Raw genomic sequence first — 15,739 nt, forward strand, 5'->3', positions numbered from 1 at the left:
TAATAAAAAAGACATTTCAAATTAAAAAGTGAAAAACTGGTATGCCTTTTTTTTTATCATTAGCCCGCGGAACAAAACCTTATCTTTTTCAAAATCAGTCTGCACACCACCTCTTCCTAAGTTGAATCAAAAGTCATTTAAAATAAGGACGTCCCGGTAGCGTAGCAGTCTATTCCGTTGCCTACCAACACGGGGATCAGCGCTTTGAATCTTCATGTTACCTCTGGCTTGGTTGGGCATCCCTACATATAGTTGGCCGTGTCTGTGGGTGGGAAGCCAGATGTGAGTATGTGTCCTGGTCGCTGCACTAGCGCCTCCTCTGGTCGGTCGGGGCACCTGTTTGGGGGGGAGGGAGAACTGGGGGGAAAAGAGTGATCCTCCCATGCGCTACGTCCCCCTGGTGAAACTCCTCACCGTCAGATGAAAAGAAGCGGCTGGCTACTCCACATGTATCGGAGGAGGCATGTGGTAGTCTGCAGCCCTCCCCGGATCAGCAGAGCGGGTGGAGCAGCAACCAGGACAGCTTGGAAGAGTGGGGTAATTGGCTGGATATAATTGGGGAGAAAAAGGAAGGAAAAAATATAAAAAACAAAACATAATACGACATAACATAACATGGTGTCAGAAGTGGGATTGGAAGAAGTTCAAAGAAGGTTGAATCAGTTCGTTAGTTGAGTAATGAAGCATATCTGTCAATAAACGTTGTATCCAGATGAACCGATTCACAGCCTTCTTTGATTTTCTTACCTGGATTATTGAGCATGCAGGACGGGTCGGAAGAGTGGGGTAAATGGTCAAGTACATCCATCCATCCATCCATCCATTATCCAAGCCGCTCATCCGAATTTGGGTCGCGGGATGCTGGGACCTATCCCAGCAGTCATTGGGCGGCAGGCGGGGAAACACCCTGGACAGGCTACCAGTCTATCACAGGGCCCACACAATCACACCTAGGGACAATGATTCACCTGACCTACATGTCTTTGGACTGTGGGAGGAAACCGGAGCACCCGGAGGAAACCCATGCAGACATAGGGAAAACATGCAAACTCTACACAGAGGATGACCCGGGACGACCCCCAAGGTTGGACAACCCTGGGGTTCGAACCCAGGACCTTCTTGCTGTGAGGCGACCACGCTAACCACTGCGCCACCATGCCACCTGGTCAAGTACAATTGGGGAGAAAAAAAAAGTCCCTTAAAATGACGTTCAAAATAAGTACAGATGAATCTCAGATCTCCAGCCATGTCATCGCCTTCATGTGGCTGTCTTTATCATTTAAATAATGATGCTGTGTTAAACATGGAAAAACTTGGAATGTTGGTCACAGTACACAAGACCGACCACTTTTCCAAAAACATTCTCATTCATGTTAGAAATGAGGCCATTGAAGTGGGGCTGCTTTAATTTATTCACATTTGGCAAACAACTGTCCGAGGAACTATGTATTAAAAACAATCTGTGAGCAGACACATGTCAACTATAAGACAACCGAGTCATGTGCAGAGGACATGTCGTGCCTTCTGTCTTCACACTGCGCTGATGTTTGGATCAAAACAGTTTGTCGTGTCCTAGCTAAGAGAATCCTCATCCAGATGTTAACCACATGGTTGCCATTCTTTCGTCCTGTTGTCAAGGAAAAACCTCGCTTTGTCATCTTTATATTGACTTTATTTATACACGCAGATCTCTTACAGCAGTAAGGAAACTAAAAAAATGTCCAAGACACTGAACAGAGAAAAATGCTATTCTGCTTTTCAACAGCATACTTGGATCTCTGTAACTATCAAATATACATTATAAAATATAAAAGTTGCAGCCATTTAAATTGCTCAAGTTTCTTTTTATGTTGTGTTGCATCGTATTTTACAGTAAAGAGAGGAGGCTAACCGGTCACGCCTCATTCACATCTGCGTTGTGATTTTTCCTCCCTGTACATTACCAAACTATGTATTTGCTTGATGTTCTTAATAAAAACCATTATGAACTAAAGCTGGTCATGTTGAACATGTTGAATGTCTTGACATAAAGTGCATTTTATTTAGGGTGCCAGTTTCACACTGCCACCATCATCGTCATATTTTGCTTCGTTTCAAGTGGCTCTCTGCTGGAGGAGCAGCCCTTTTGTTGCGGTGATGTGGGAAAGTTGGCATGAGCTCAGGCTCACAGGCTGGAAAGAGAAAATCGAGATTAGCAGACCAAATGTCGGGGGGGGGGGTTGACATAGCCTTTTACATATTAGAGTTCATGTCCCTTTAAATATTGGCTAAAATATTGGCCATAATCTGGAGCCTCATTTAGGAACTATATGTTCCTATGCACAAACTAGCCCCCCCCCCCTTTTTGTTCCCTGATTGTATCCGGCCAATTACCCCACTCTTCTGAGCTGTCCTGGTCGCTGCTCCACCCCCTCTGCCGATCCGAGAAGGGCTGCAGAATACCACATGCCTCCTCCGATACATGTGGAGTCGCCAGCTGCTTCTTTTCACCTGACAGTGAGGAGTTTCGCTAAGGGGACATAGCGCTTGGTAATCAGGGTAATCACACTATTCCCCCTAGTTCTTCCTCCCCCCCGAACAGGTGCCCCAACCAACCAGAGGAAGTGCTAGTACAGCGACCAGGACACATACCCACATCTGACTTCCCACCTGCAGACACAGCCAATTGTGTCTGTAGGGACGCCCGACCAGGCCAGAGGTAACACAGGAATTCGAATCGGTGATCCCTGTGTTGGTAGGCAATGGAACAGACCGCCACACTGTGTTGGTAGGCAATGGAATAGACCGCCACACCACCCGGACGCCCCCAAATTTGTTCTTGCACATTCATTGAATTGTTTTAGCCATGCCTGATGTTATTTGTAATTCCTTCCCCGTTGACATATACTGCCTCCCTCTAGCAGCTAGCAATCATCTAGGCTTGCAAAAGATATCAATGTTAGCTAACTGGTGTCTAAATTCAGGGATTACCCAGGCTGTACTTCTCTATATATGAGACAAACTTTACGGCTAAAATATTCAATGAGTGTGTAATTTGTTCGCAAGAAAATTTTCATAAATGAAGCCGGTGGCCCCAATACTTACGCAGAGGTTTCTCCTTGAAGTAGGAGTTGTCCAAGCAATCTGTTGCAGTAGCCCTAGATACATATTGGAAAAAAGAAAAGGAGACAAGATGGCGCCATTTGGTTTCCATTGTCCCAATAAATGTCCTCCACAATATTTCAACTGTCCTGTTTGCAAGTTTCTTAAAATTATTTTAGTGTTGGGGTAAACAAGTACACTACCGTTCAAAAGTTTGGGATCACATTGAAATGTCCATATTTTTGAAGGAAAAGCACTGTACTTTTCAATGAAGATAACTTTAAACTAGTCTTAACTTTAAAGAAATACACTCTATACATTGCTAATGTGGTAAATGACTATTCTAGCTGCAAATGTCTGGTTTTTGGTGCAATATCTACATAGGTGTATAGAGGCCCATTTCAAGCAACTATCACTCCAGTGTTCTAATGGTACAATGTGTTTGCTCATTGGCTCAGAAGGCTAATTGATGATTAGAAAACCCTTGTGCAATCATGTTCACACATCTGAAAATAGTTTAGCTCATTACAGAAGCTACAAAACTAACCTTCCTTTGAGCAGATTGAGTTTCTGGAGCATCACATTTGTGGGGTCAATTAAACGCTCAAAATGGCCAGAAAAAGAGAACTTTCATCTGAAACTCGACAGTCTATTCTTGTTCTTAGAAATGAAGGCTATTCCATGCGAGAAATTGCTAAGAAATTGAAGATTTCCTACACCGGTGTGTACTACTCCCTTCAGAGGACAGCACAAACAGGCTCTAACCAGAGTAGAAAAAGAAGTGGGAGGCCGCGTTGCACAACTGAGCAAGAAGATAAGTACATTAGAGTCTCTAGTTTGAGAAACAGACGCCTCACAGGTCCCCAACTGGCATCTTCATTAAATAGTACCCGCAAAACACCAGTGTCAACATCTACAGTGAAGAGGCGGCTGCGGGATTCTGGGCTTCAGGGCAGAGTGGCAAAGAAAAAGCCATATCTGAGACTGACCAATAAAAGAAAAAGATTAAGATGGGCAAAAGAACACAGACATTGGACAGAGGAAGACTGGAAAAAAGTGTTGTGGACGGATGAATCCAAGTTTGAGGTGTTTGGATCACAAAGAAGAACGTTTGTGAGACGCAGAACAAATGAAAAGATGCTGGAAGAATGCCTGACGCCATCTGTTAAGCATGGTGGAGGTAATGTGATGGTCTGGGGTTGCTTTGGTGCTGGTAAGGTGGGAGATTTGTACAGGGTAAAAGGGATTCTGAATAAGGAAGGCTATCACTCCATTTTGCAACGCCATGCCATACCCAGTGGACAGCGCTTGATTGGAGCCAATTTCATCCTACAACAGGACAATGACCCTAAACACACCTCCAAATTGTGCAAGAACTATTTAGAGCAGAAGCAGGCAGCTGGTATTCTATCGGTAATGGAGTGGCCAGCGCAGTCACCAGATCTGAACCCCATTGAGCTGTTGTGGGAGCAGCTTGACCGTATGGTACGCAAGAAGTGCCCATCCAACCAATCCAACTTGTGGGAGCTGCTTCTGGAAGCGTGGGGTGCAATTTCTCCAGATTACCTCAACAAATTAACAGCTAGAATGCCAAAGGTCTGCAATGCTGTAATTGCTGCAAATGGAGGATTCTTTGACGAAAGCAAAGTTTGATGTAAAAAAAATCTTATTTCAAATACAAATCATTATTTCTAACCTTGTCAATGTCTTGACTCTATTTTCTATTCATTTCACAACATATGGTGGTGAATAAGTGTGACTTTTCATGGAAAACACAAAATTGTTTGGGTGATCCCAAACTTTTGAACGGTAGTGTATATTAATAAAGCAAGCAGCGATTTCCAAGTGTTGTTCTTAGATGTGAGCCAGGTTGACATGACGCGTTTTGCTCAGCAACTGTTGCCGTAAGATTCAGTCTTGTTTTTTCCAGATGCGCAAAGATTAAGACGTGTGTGTGTGTGTGTGTGTGTGTGTGTGTAGGTGAGTGAGAGCGAGAGAGAGAAAGAGACCTCTACCTGCGTTGGGGGTTGTACATGAATAGTAAGTTGAGTAGTCTGTGGCCAGCATCAGATAGCCATGTAAATTTGTTCTTCAGGTTGTTATATGGCTGCTTTCTCAGTGTGTATTGACCAACAAGGGGGAGGCGGGAGAAACCCTGCAACACATACACACAGACACACCAATCACTTAGTTCCCATACTCAATTAACATTCTTGTAAAAATGTATTAACCATCAAATATAGCGAAGTATCCATGGTAAACTACCTATATAACACACTACAGTCCATTTTAATAAATACAGTCCCTTGTTTTCTCACTCATTATACCCAAGAGGTATTAAAAGCTATTCGAATGTCGAAGTTATTAAAATGTAAAACATACAGGCCAGATGATCTCGCTGGGTGTGCCAAGCAGCTGAACAATTAGGTCGACTTGTTGGATCTCCGAACTTCCCGGCAGCAAAGGCTTGTGGGCAAGCAGCTCTGCCAGGATACATCCCACTGCCCTGCAGAGACGCATCAAGCTGATGTTAATATCATCCCACCCACTTCTCCGGTCACTTCCCTTGGCCTCCTCTCGCACACCGGCAGTTTTTTTTTTTGCATGATGAAGGTGATGTAATGCTGGTGCTTGAATTAGTAAGTTTTTTTTTTTTAATAATAATTGGAAGCTATAGTCCAGCTATCAAACTTAGCTCTGATTTCTCTGAAGAACAGAAATATTAGGATGGACTGGGAATAAATGTAGAGGAGATCCGTCGATTAACTGGAAGTTTTCCTTACAGTCTAGTTTGAAGGTGAAAGGTCAACTGTGCTTTCGCAATTCGAGCCCCCGGGTTAGTAGTCAGAGCCGTCTTTTAAGTCACTTATACAAAAAGGCTTTTTTATAAACTAGCTTTTATGCAGATTTCCAGGGTTCTTAGTAGGCATGCTTTCTATGCCTCTAATTTTAGTTTCCCTTTTAATCAAAATGCAGATTTATATGTATTGTGTATTGTTACATTCTTTTTTATCTAATCCTGCTTGCACATATGTTCTGTTTTTGACAGGCCATTTCTATTTTATCTTATCTACGTTTTCTGAAGTACTTTGTAAGCACTTTTTAAGTGCTATATCATTTTATAATAATAATAAACCGTACAGACATGTAAGGTCCGACTTCAATGTAAACTATATTTGTATGTATGCCCCCCCCCCCTTGGTAACATTGCCAAAATCCAATCTACCCTACTGATCGCTGACTCCGAGACACTTAATCATAGATTTGTTTTATTCAGATTAGATTACGGCAATCTTCTTCTTTTGGCTTGTTCCCTGTTTCCCAGGGGTCGCCACAGCAGAGTCGACAGTTTCCATCGGTACCCTGTGAGGGCACAACACCGATGGCGGTCTTGTCAATCCGCATAACGATCTGGCAAAATTTTACGTCGGATGCCCTTCCTGACACAACCACTAATCCTATGGACGGGGACACAGGTAAAGCGCTGGATGCCATCCCAGTATTCATGGACTTGCGTCCATGCCTGTCGCCATATTAGATTACTGCAATATCCTTAATAAATACATTTAAAAAAAACTCCACATGGTATAGAACGCTACTGCTAAAAATTTTCTAAAACTAGAAAAGCTTTACATATTACAGCCATACAGTTTTCCCATATGTATCTGTACTGGAAAAAGGATCTCACCTATGATGCTCGTCCTAAAGTTTACCCCCCTCGCCCCCTCTTTTTTTTCCCCCTCAAAATGTTTTTCCGCAGAGCCTTTCCTCATCTGACTCGATGGTCTAGGATAGCCGCTGATGTCTATTGTCATTTACTGCATCTACCTAGTTTTCACTGTGTGAATGTAAAACCTTCTAAGTCTGTAACTGTGAATTAAAGCAATAAAACTAATCTTGATTTAACTTGACTTTGTGTTTCTTGCATCATGCAGGAGGATGGAGACTCACCACATATCTAATGCTGTAGTTTGTGTCTTGGTCCCCAGGAGGAGCTCTGGCGCTCTGTACCTGGACAGAGAGAGAGAGAGAGAGAGCGAGACAGACAGAACCATCTGTTAACAAGACAGGCAGAAAGTGAGACAGTAAGAGAAAGGTAGACAGTTATATTGAGAAACACCCGGCTTAATCAGCCATAAAAATCAGTCAGTACAGGAGAGAATGTCAGTCACTGAAAACAAAGAGTGACACTCGATGAGACAGGGAAAAGGACAGTGTAGTCATGTCCTGTTCCAATCAATGCCGATTGGAGCCGGAGCCGATAAAAACCCATGTCTATTGCAGAGTCATTTAACTTGGGACTGAATGCCGATTATAACCTTTCCCACTGGCCAAAAAAGGCGGATTTTAGAGGGTTTTTTGGCCAGTGCAAAAGGGGTATCAGACGCAGCCATCCAGATGGTGAGTGAGAGGAACAGCCACCAAGTTTAAATGGAGTTGATGTGGGATTAGTTAGAGGGATTAACGGGATAAGTTTCCACTGAGGCAGCACAAGGACGAACGAAACACAAGAGTAGCTGCAGGAGCATGCTGCACACCCAAACACACACTGACGACAGTATTACCGGCTGGGCCGTTCGTTAAAACTACAGCTGCATAACGTAAATATGAGCCAAAAGTCAAAGGAAAGATACATGCACGCATATGCATGTACACACACATGCACACAACACTCACCATAGGGTAACTACTCTGGGCGTCATAGGCTGAAGGGGGATGCCATACATACGGGCCAAGCCAAAATCAGCTGCAGAGAGAGATCAGGTGAAGCCAACCTCTGATGAGGGCATTCAGATACACACATACCAGTAACTGCATGCACTTTCCTCCAACAAACACAAAAAACTTAACTGGATTTAGTGAAATCCATGAATTAAGTGGAATTCATATCTTATATTTTGTGGTCAATTTCAGAGGACCTTAATAATAATAATAACAATAATAAAAAGCTTAATTTATGTGGTAATTTTAAAGCACTTTACAAGACACACATGAATGAAATGTATTGAATTTGGCTCCAGCAGCAAAAGCAATCTGTCTACATGAAATAACTGCCCTACAGCAATCCAAAAAACAGTGCACAAATTACAATAACATGTTGCAGTTATCAGGAAATGCAATTAACACATTCCACCAAATGCAGACAAAAATTGGTTGTGACTGGTTAACAGCACAAATATTTCTTGTCAATCTCCTAGAAAAATAGTGTTAACTAGTTAAATTGGCAAAGACGGTTGGTCATATGCCCTGGTCATAAAGCAGTGCCTTCAATGCAGCTTTAATGTGATTATGATTCAAGTAGCAATGGTGGTTAAGGTAATAATGATGACTCACCTATTTTAACACAGCCCTTGTCTGTCATCAGCAGATTAGACACCTTCAGATCCCTATTAATACAATATATAGGATAATGACCGACTACGGCTCAGCTTCAACATGTATCTGCGGAATAACGCCCCCTGTTGAAACAGTGTCACCACCGCTGCTATTGTTTGATTCACTGGACTGAGGACAAATTTTACTTTCAAATTGACAGTTTCCACTTTTTATCCAAGGACTTAAAAGTATGTCATGGTTAAACTTGGGTCTTAAGTATATTATGAGTATGGAAAAGATTTCTTTTTGGGAACCAACCTGTGTAGAATAAAGTTATGGTGAAGATACTCCAGGCCTCTCAGCAATTGCCGGACTATACATTTTACCTGGAAAGCAAGACCAAAGTAAAGAATTACAATAAAGCAGATAAAGCAAACACATTGATTGTAATGTTAGGTAGAGATTTTAAAACAGTCCAGTTTTAGCAGACAAATCTAGCCAAGACTAAATCCAGTTTTATGCACCAGGTAAAAAACAGACACAGAAAGAGTTAGAAAATCTTCCATCCTAAATCTACTCAAAATATAACAAAATCGGCAAACGAGCTTAGAGCTTTTTTTTTTTATTTCAAAGAAAATCATTTTAAATTCACATCAGGTGTAAACACAAGACCAGAACTAGCAAAGTGTAGTCGAGAACTCAGCTGAACTCAACTATCAAAGATCTTGCAACTAATACTGTGTCAAGATAATATGTATCTTGAAATGCAAAAACAAGACAGCAAGGTATTGCAATTTTTGAATAAGAAATTAATCTTAAAATATTCTTAACTGCAACACATTGGGACTTAACTCAATCCTACCTGAGCCTCAGAAAAAGGCGTCTGCATGTTTTCCAGTAAACTGGCCAGGTCTTGTTCACAGTAGCTCATTACAAGGAATAGACTGGAAAGGAATGACACAAGCAAGTCAGGAGCCAAACATCCCTTATTGATACGTGTAGCATTTATATTTCTCATTCATATGTGACTGTGCAATAGGCTTGGCTTTGGTGACATGTACACAGAAAGTCACCGTTATTACAATAGTCCCAAAGAAATACCAAAAGAAGACAGCTCACATATTACTTGCATAGACCATGATAAAAACATTATATATATGTGTGTGTGTGTGTGTGTATATATATATATATATGTGTGTGTGTGTGTGTGTATATATATATATATATATATATATACAGTGCATCCGGAAAGTATTCACACCCCTTCACCTCCCCATAATTTGTTATGTTACAGCCTTATTCCAAAATGGATTAAATTCCTTTTTTTTCCCATCATCAATCTACATACAATACCCCATAATGACAAAGAGAAAAAGGTTTTGTAGAAATTTTTGCAAATTTATTAAAAATAAAAAACTGAAATATTGCATGTACATAAGTATTCACACCCTTTGCTATGACACTCAAAATTGAGCTCAGGTTCATCCTGTTTCCACTGGTCATCCTTGAGATGTTTCTACATCGTGATTGGAGTCCACCTGTAGTAAATTCAATCGATTGGACATGATTTGGAAAGGCACACACCTGTCTATATAAGGTCCCACTGTTAACAGTGCATGTCAGAGCAGAAACCAAGCCATGAAGTCAAAGGAATTGTCTGTGGACCTCCGAGACAGGATTGTATCGAGGCACAGATCTGGGAAGGGTACAAAAAAATTTCTACAACTTTGAAGGTCCCGAAGAGCACAGTGGTCTCCATCATTCGTAAATGAAAGAAGTCTGGATCCACCAGGACTCTTCCTAGAGCTGGCCGCCCAGCCAAACTGAGCAATCGGGGGAGAAGGGCCTTGGTCAGGGAGATGACCAAGAACCGGATGGTCACTCTGACAGAACCTTCCAGAAGGACAACCATCTCTGCAGCACTCCACTAATCAGGCCTTTATGGTAGAGTGGCCAGACGGAAGCCTCTGCTCAGTAAAAAGCACATGACATCCTGCTTGGAGTTTGCCAGAAAGCACCTAAAGGACTCTCAGACCATGAGAAACAAGATTCTCTGGTCTGATGAAACCAAGATTGAACTCTTTGGCCTGAATGCCAAACGTCACGTCTGGAGGAAACCAGGCACCTCTCATCACCTTGCTAATACCATCCCTACAGTGAAGCATGGTGGTGGCAGCATCATGCTGTGGGGATGTTTTTCAGCGGCAGGAACTGGGAGACTAGTCAGGATCGAGGGAAAGATGAATGGAGCAAAGTACAGAGAGATCCTTGATGAAAACCTGTTCCAGAGAGCTCAGGACTTCAGACTGGGGCGAAGGTTTACCTTTCAACATGACAACGACCCTAAGCACACAGCCAAGACAATGAAGGAGTGGCTTGAACCCCATTGAACATCTCTGGAAAGACCTGAAAATAGCTCTGCAGCGACGCTTCCCATCTAACCTTACAGAGGTCGAGAGGATCTGCAGAGAAGAATGGGAGAAATACCCCAAATATAGGTGTGCCAAGCTTGTAGCTTCATATCCAAGAAGACTTGAGGCTGTAATCGCTGCCAAGGGTGCCTCAACCAAGTACTGAGTAAAGGGTGTGAATACTTATGTACATGCAATATTTCAGTTTTTTATTTTTAATAAATTTTCAAAAATTTCTACAAAAACCTTTTTCTCTTTATCATTATGGGGTATTGTGTGTAGATTGATGAGGGGAAAAAAAAGGAATTTAATCCATTTTGGAATAAGGCTGTAACATAACAAAATGTGGGGAAAGTGAAAGGGTGTGAATACTTTCCGGATGCACTGTGTGTGTGTGTATATATATATATATATATATATATATATATATATATATATATATATATATATATATACACTCACCGGCCACTTTATTAGGCACACCTGTCCAACTGCTCGTTAACGCAAATTTCTAATCAGCCAATCACATGGCAGCAACTCAATGCATTTAGGCATGTAGACATGGTCAAGACGATCTGCTGCAGTTCAAACCGAGCATCAGAATGGGGAAGAAAGGTGATTTAAGTGACTTTGAACGTGGCATGGTTGTTGGTGCCAGACGGGCTGGTCTGAGTATTTCAGAAACTGCTGATCTACTGGGATTTTCACGCACAACCATCTCTAGGGTTTACAGAGAATGGTCCGAAAAAGAGAAAATATCCAGTGAGCGGCAGTTCTGTGGGCGAAAATGCCTTGTTGATGCCAGAGGTCAGAGGAGAATGGCCAGACTGGTTCGAGCTGATGGAAAGGCAACAGTAACTCAAATAACCACTCATTACAACCGAGGTATGCAGAAGAGCATCTCTGAACGCACAACACGTCGAACCTTGAGGCAGATGGGCTACAGCAGCAGAAGACCACACCGGGTGCCACTCCTGTCAGCTAAGAACAGGAAACTGAGGCTACAATTCGCACAGGCTCACCAAAATTGGACAATAGAAGATTGGAAAAACGTTGCCTGGTCTGATGAGTCTCGATTTCTGCTGCGACATTCGGATGGTAGGGTCAGAATTTGGCGTCAACAACATGAAATCATGGATCCATCCTGCCTTGTATCAACGGTTCAGGCTGGTGGTGGTGGTGTAATGGTGTGGGGGATATTTTCTTGGCACACTTTGGGCCCCTTAGTACCAGTTGAGCATCGTGTCACCGCCACAGCCAACCTGAGTATTGTTGCTGACCATGTCCATCCCTTTGTGACCAGTGTTCCCATCTTCTGATGGCTACTTCCAGCAGGATAACGTGCCATGTCATAAAGCTCGAATCATCTCAGACTGGTTTCTTGAACATGACAATGAGTTCACTGTACTCAAATGGCCTCCACAGTCACCAGATCTCAATCCAATAGAGCACCTCTGGGATGTGGTGGACCGGGAGATTCGCATCATGGATGTGCAGCCGATAAATCTGCAGCAACTGCGTGATGCTATCATGTCAATATGGACCAAACTCTCTGAGGAATGTTTCCAGTGCCTTGTTGAATCTATGCCATGAAGGATTAAGGCAGTTCTGAAGGCAAAAGGGGGTCCAACCCGGTACTAGCAAGGTGTACCTAATAAAGTGGCCAGTGAGTGTATATATATAGCGTTTTTTTTAAAACCTTCAATGGTGTTGTTATAAGTGCTCAACTAATGAGGAGCGGAATATCAATACAGATGCAGGAAAAAAGTTTTAATTCATAGCAGTACAGGCCTGTTTCGTGCATGGCGCACTTATCAACTCACATTAGCAGCTGATGAGTGCGCAAGTGTGTGTGTGTGTGTGTGTGTGTGTGTGCATATATATATAAATCCAGTGAGGCATGAAACAGGCTTGCACTGTCTCATAAAGAATTTACTTGACTCACTGGATTATTTTGCTCCTTTTTTGCTGAGCACCTTCCCTACTGTTGAGTGTTTCTTTTAACAAAGTTATATATATATATATATATAATCTTTTTTTTTGCTGAAAAAAACCCCCAACTTCTTCTATGTAAGAGGTATGGTAACAGTTGCCTCTTATGGGCTAGTAACCAACCCAAAGAATTTAGACAACTAGCCAGCTGCAATACTTGTACGCAGCTTTTCAAAAACATAGCATTTATTGCCTTGAATGAAACACACCTATGACTAGCTTTTGGTAGTGTGTTTGTTTGTCTATAGTCAAGTGTTTTTGTGTGAGACAGAGAGTCTGTATTACTGTCGTGTGCTGTATAAATAATATAAAAGGACACCAGCTACTTCAGCAGATGTATCAATCTGAAGTCTGTGATCACCTCATTCACTTTACCCTCGAAATCTACAAGAAAGGTTAGAGAAGTCTTCTAAAGCACTGAGACAAGTTAAGAAATATTCTGTTAAAAATAGCTGGAGTACAGTTTGTGTACACAGTTTAGATCAGTGTGCATCCATGCTAGAGTATGTCTGAGGACATTAACTCATGATTTCACTTGCACTGTACCTCTCCAACTGGCTGCCAACAACCACCTCTTTCAGCTCTACTATATTGGGATGTCTCAATCTGAGCAGCAGAGTGATCTCCCGGAGACTACTGATAGGAATACCTGAGAGAGAGAGAAAAAGAGAACGTCCCAAAATACCAACCACACATGACAATAACACGTGTACATCAATGGACTACACACTTGCATTAATGAACATAACAAAGAGCCTATACAGTTAGAGACCTTGCCAGCCTAAACTGTATATTCTGAGGAATGTAAAATAACATGAGTGGACTTACCATCTTTCTCTTTGTCCATGCGGACCTTCTTCAACGCCACAATCTCATCAGATTGTGTGTCTCGAGCTCGGTCTGTGGTTAAAAAGAGCAAAGAGTTGTGGGTCCATTCTTGTCAAATAGGAGTGTCAAGTGAATCTTGCAGAAGGCTTGACCTGGCTGAGATATCAGCAGTCTTTATGGATTGCTAACTTACAAACAATGCCATAGGTTCCCTCCCCTATTCGGTTCAACTTCTCAAATTGTTTGACACTTCGGCAGTTCCCAAGCTGCAAAAAGAGAGAGGGAGTGGAGTACACAGTTTAATCACAAAATCACCTTGAAAGGATAGACCTCGATTCATTAATACAGTAATTAAAGACAGGAAATGACATCCTAGACATCAGGAAAATTGCATTGATGTTTCATAAGTGGCCTTAATTCAAACAGTGAATCTGACATCGAAGTAAAGGGACAGACCATAATTGACCAATATAATCAATCAAAGAAAAGAGGGGACATGCTACTCCCGATGACCTCCCAGGCTGCTTATCGGCTCTGAGAAGTTGGCGAGCCACAGCGGGAGATGCGCCAAAGAAACAACCTTCTGACGTTGATCGCCGGGAACCTGGCAAAGCATGCGGCTTCCTCAAGCCGCCAACGCCACCGGTGGCGACGGTCACACAACCTAATAGCATTCGTGTGCTGGTCGAGACTGTAACTACAGCAGATAAGTTACACCCGACGTTACCCAGTGTCTCACTGTAAGGCGTACAAATAAACAGCTAGCCTAGCATGCTAATTCAGCGACACCCGGACAGAACAGCTCCCGTTTATGTCCTCACCCTGTCGTTTTGCGGCACTGTGAATGTCTTGTTATTCTTGATAGACTTTAGCTTAATGCAGTCTGGCTCGTCGTCTCCGAAAGAGTCCATTATGTGAACTGAAACCGGTTACAACCAATCTCCGCTAATGCAGGAGTGCATGTGCCGTGTGTTTGTTTAGGACCTGAGGGACAACCGTGCGCTTTCCCGGAGTTTGAGCTAGTGACGCCGCACAGATTGTACTTTATGTTTTGATTTTGGACATAAAGCAACTGAAAAGAGAATGGAAAAAAAATTAAACTAATTCAGAATTAAACTCGTATAAAAGACCCAACTTTGCACATTTTCTGGACCCCAACAAGCCAACCTTGTTTATAGACTGGGGCTTTCTTAACAGTCCTCATCTAGAATATCATAAACTGTAAATACATTATTATCACTGTTGTTGTAGTTGTTTTTTGTTGTTACTGTTCGTTGTGGTCATCTGCTCTTGTGCTGTATAATAAGTCAGGCAAGTTTTGACAAAGTTGTTTTACATTAAACGTTTAGTGGTCACCACCTATGAGGTACAAACAGTTGAATTTTCTATTTGGATGGATTTACTCTTTCCCTTTTGTGACCTCAACTTGATTCTTGTTGTACCTTCTGAAGCAGGGGGTCTTATGTAACCGTGCTTTTTGCTGGTTTTTGCCCCACAACGATTGGGGATCCACTAGGCCTCCTTTCCTTCAGAGCTTCTGCTATAGTCAGGGTAGGTGGTGAAGAATAGAGGTCTTCCCTGGACGGAGCTGTAACAATGATGGAAGGCAGGGATGGTGACGAGCAAGAGGAGCCGGAAGCCTCGATGTTGGGCTGTGATGGCAAAAGCAACTCTGTAAAATAAGCATGAATCAAAGAAAATTGAACTTTTCATTACACAAGATAAATTAAATAACATTTTAGCTTCATGATTACACAAAAGAAGATGCAAATGCCATACAAGGTCTTTGGAATACTGAGGGCCTTATTACCTTGCTTAGGGGCTGTTTGGTTGGGATCTGTTACAAGCAAAAAATGAAAGAAGACCATACAACTAAGTTTTAGCATTGTGGTGACAATGATAATTATAATGGTAATAAAATTATGACAACATCACCATTCACAGCTGTTGTAATATCGGCAACATAGATACCCTCCAACAACAGGAGATGGGTGTAGCGAGACCTCTGTATAAACAAACTACCTTCTGTATTTTAGAGAGTTCTTTGGGTAATTGATAATTTTTCTGCATTCATGTTTGCGTGAAAATGATAAACATAAGAATGAGACTTG

The 15,739-nt window shown here is 42.2% G+C and overlaps 1 protein-coding gene across 1 annotated transcript; it reads right to left on the bottom strand.

Moving 5' to 3' along the window:
- Positions 1–1,404: 1,404 nt before the first annotated feature.
- Positions 1,405–14,539, bottom strand: cdk10 (cyclin dependent kinase 10). Its single transcript, XM_056281269.1, has 13 exons — positions 14,450–14,539; positions 13,822–13,894; positions 13,629–13,700; positions 13,347–13,449; positions 9,260–9,341; positions 8,716–8,783; positions 8,416–8,468; positions 7,759–7,828; positions 7,033–7,092; positions 5,464–5,587; positions 5,097–5,236; positions 3,085–3,137; positions 1,405–2,171 (listed from the first exon to the last, which is right to left on the bottom strand). Exons 1-13 carry the CDS (start codon positions 14,537–14,539, stop codon positions 2,077–2,079), a joined length of 1,083 nt encoding a protein of 360 aa, XP_056137244.1. The 3' UTR covers positions 1,405–2,076.
- Positions 14,540–15,739: the final 1,200 nt, after the last annotated feature.

The sequence above is a fragment of the Lampris incognitus genome, chromosome 6 (genome assembly GCF_029633865.1).
Source record: "Lampris incognitus isolate fLamInc1 chromosome 6, fLamInc1.hap2, whole genome shotgun sequence".
Classification (NCBI taxonomy): Eukaryota; Metazoa; Chordata; class Actinopteri; order Lampriformes; family Lampridae; genus Lampris; species Lampris incognitus.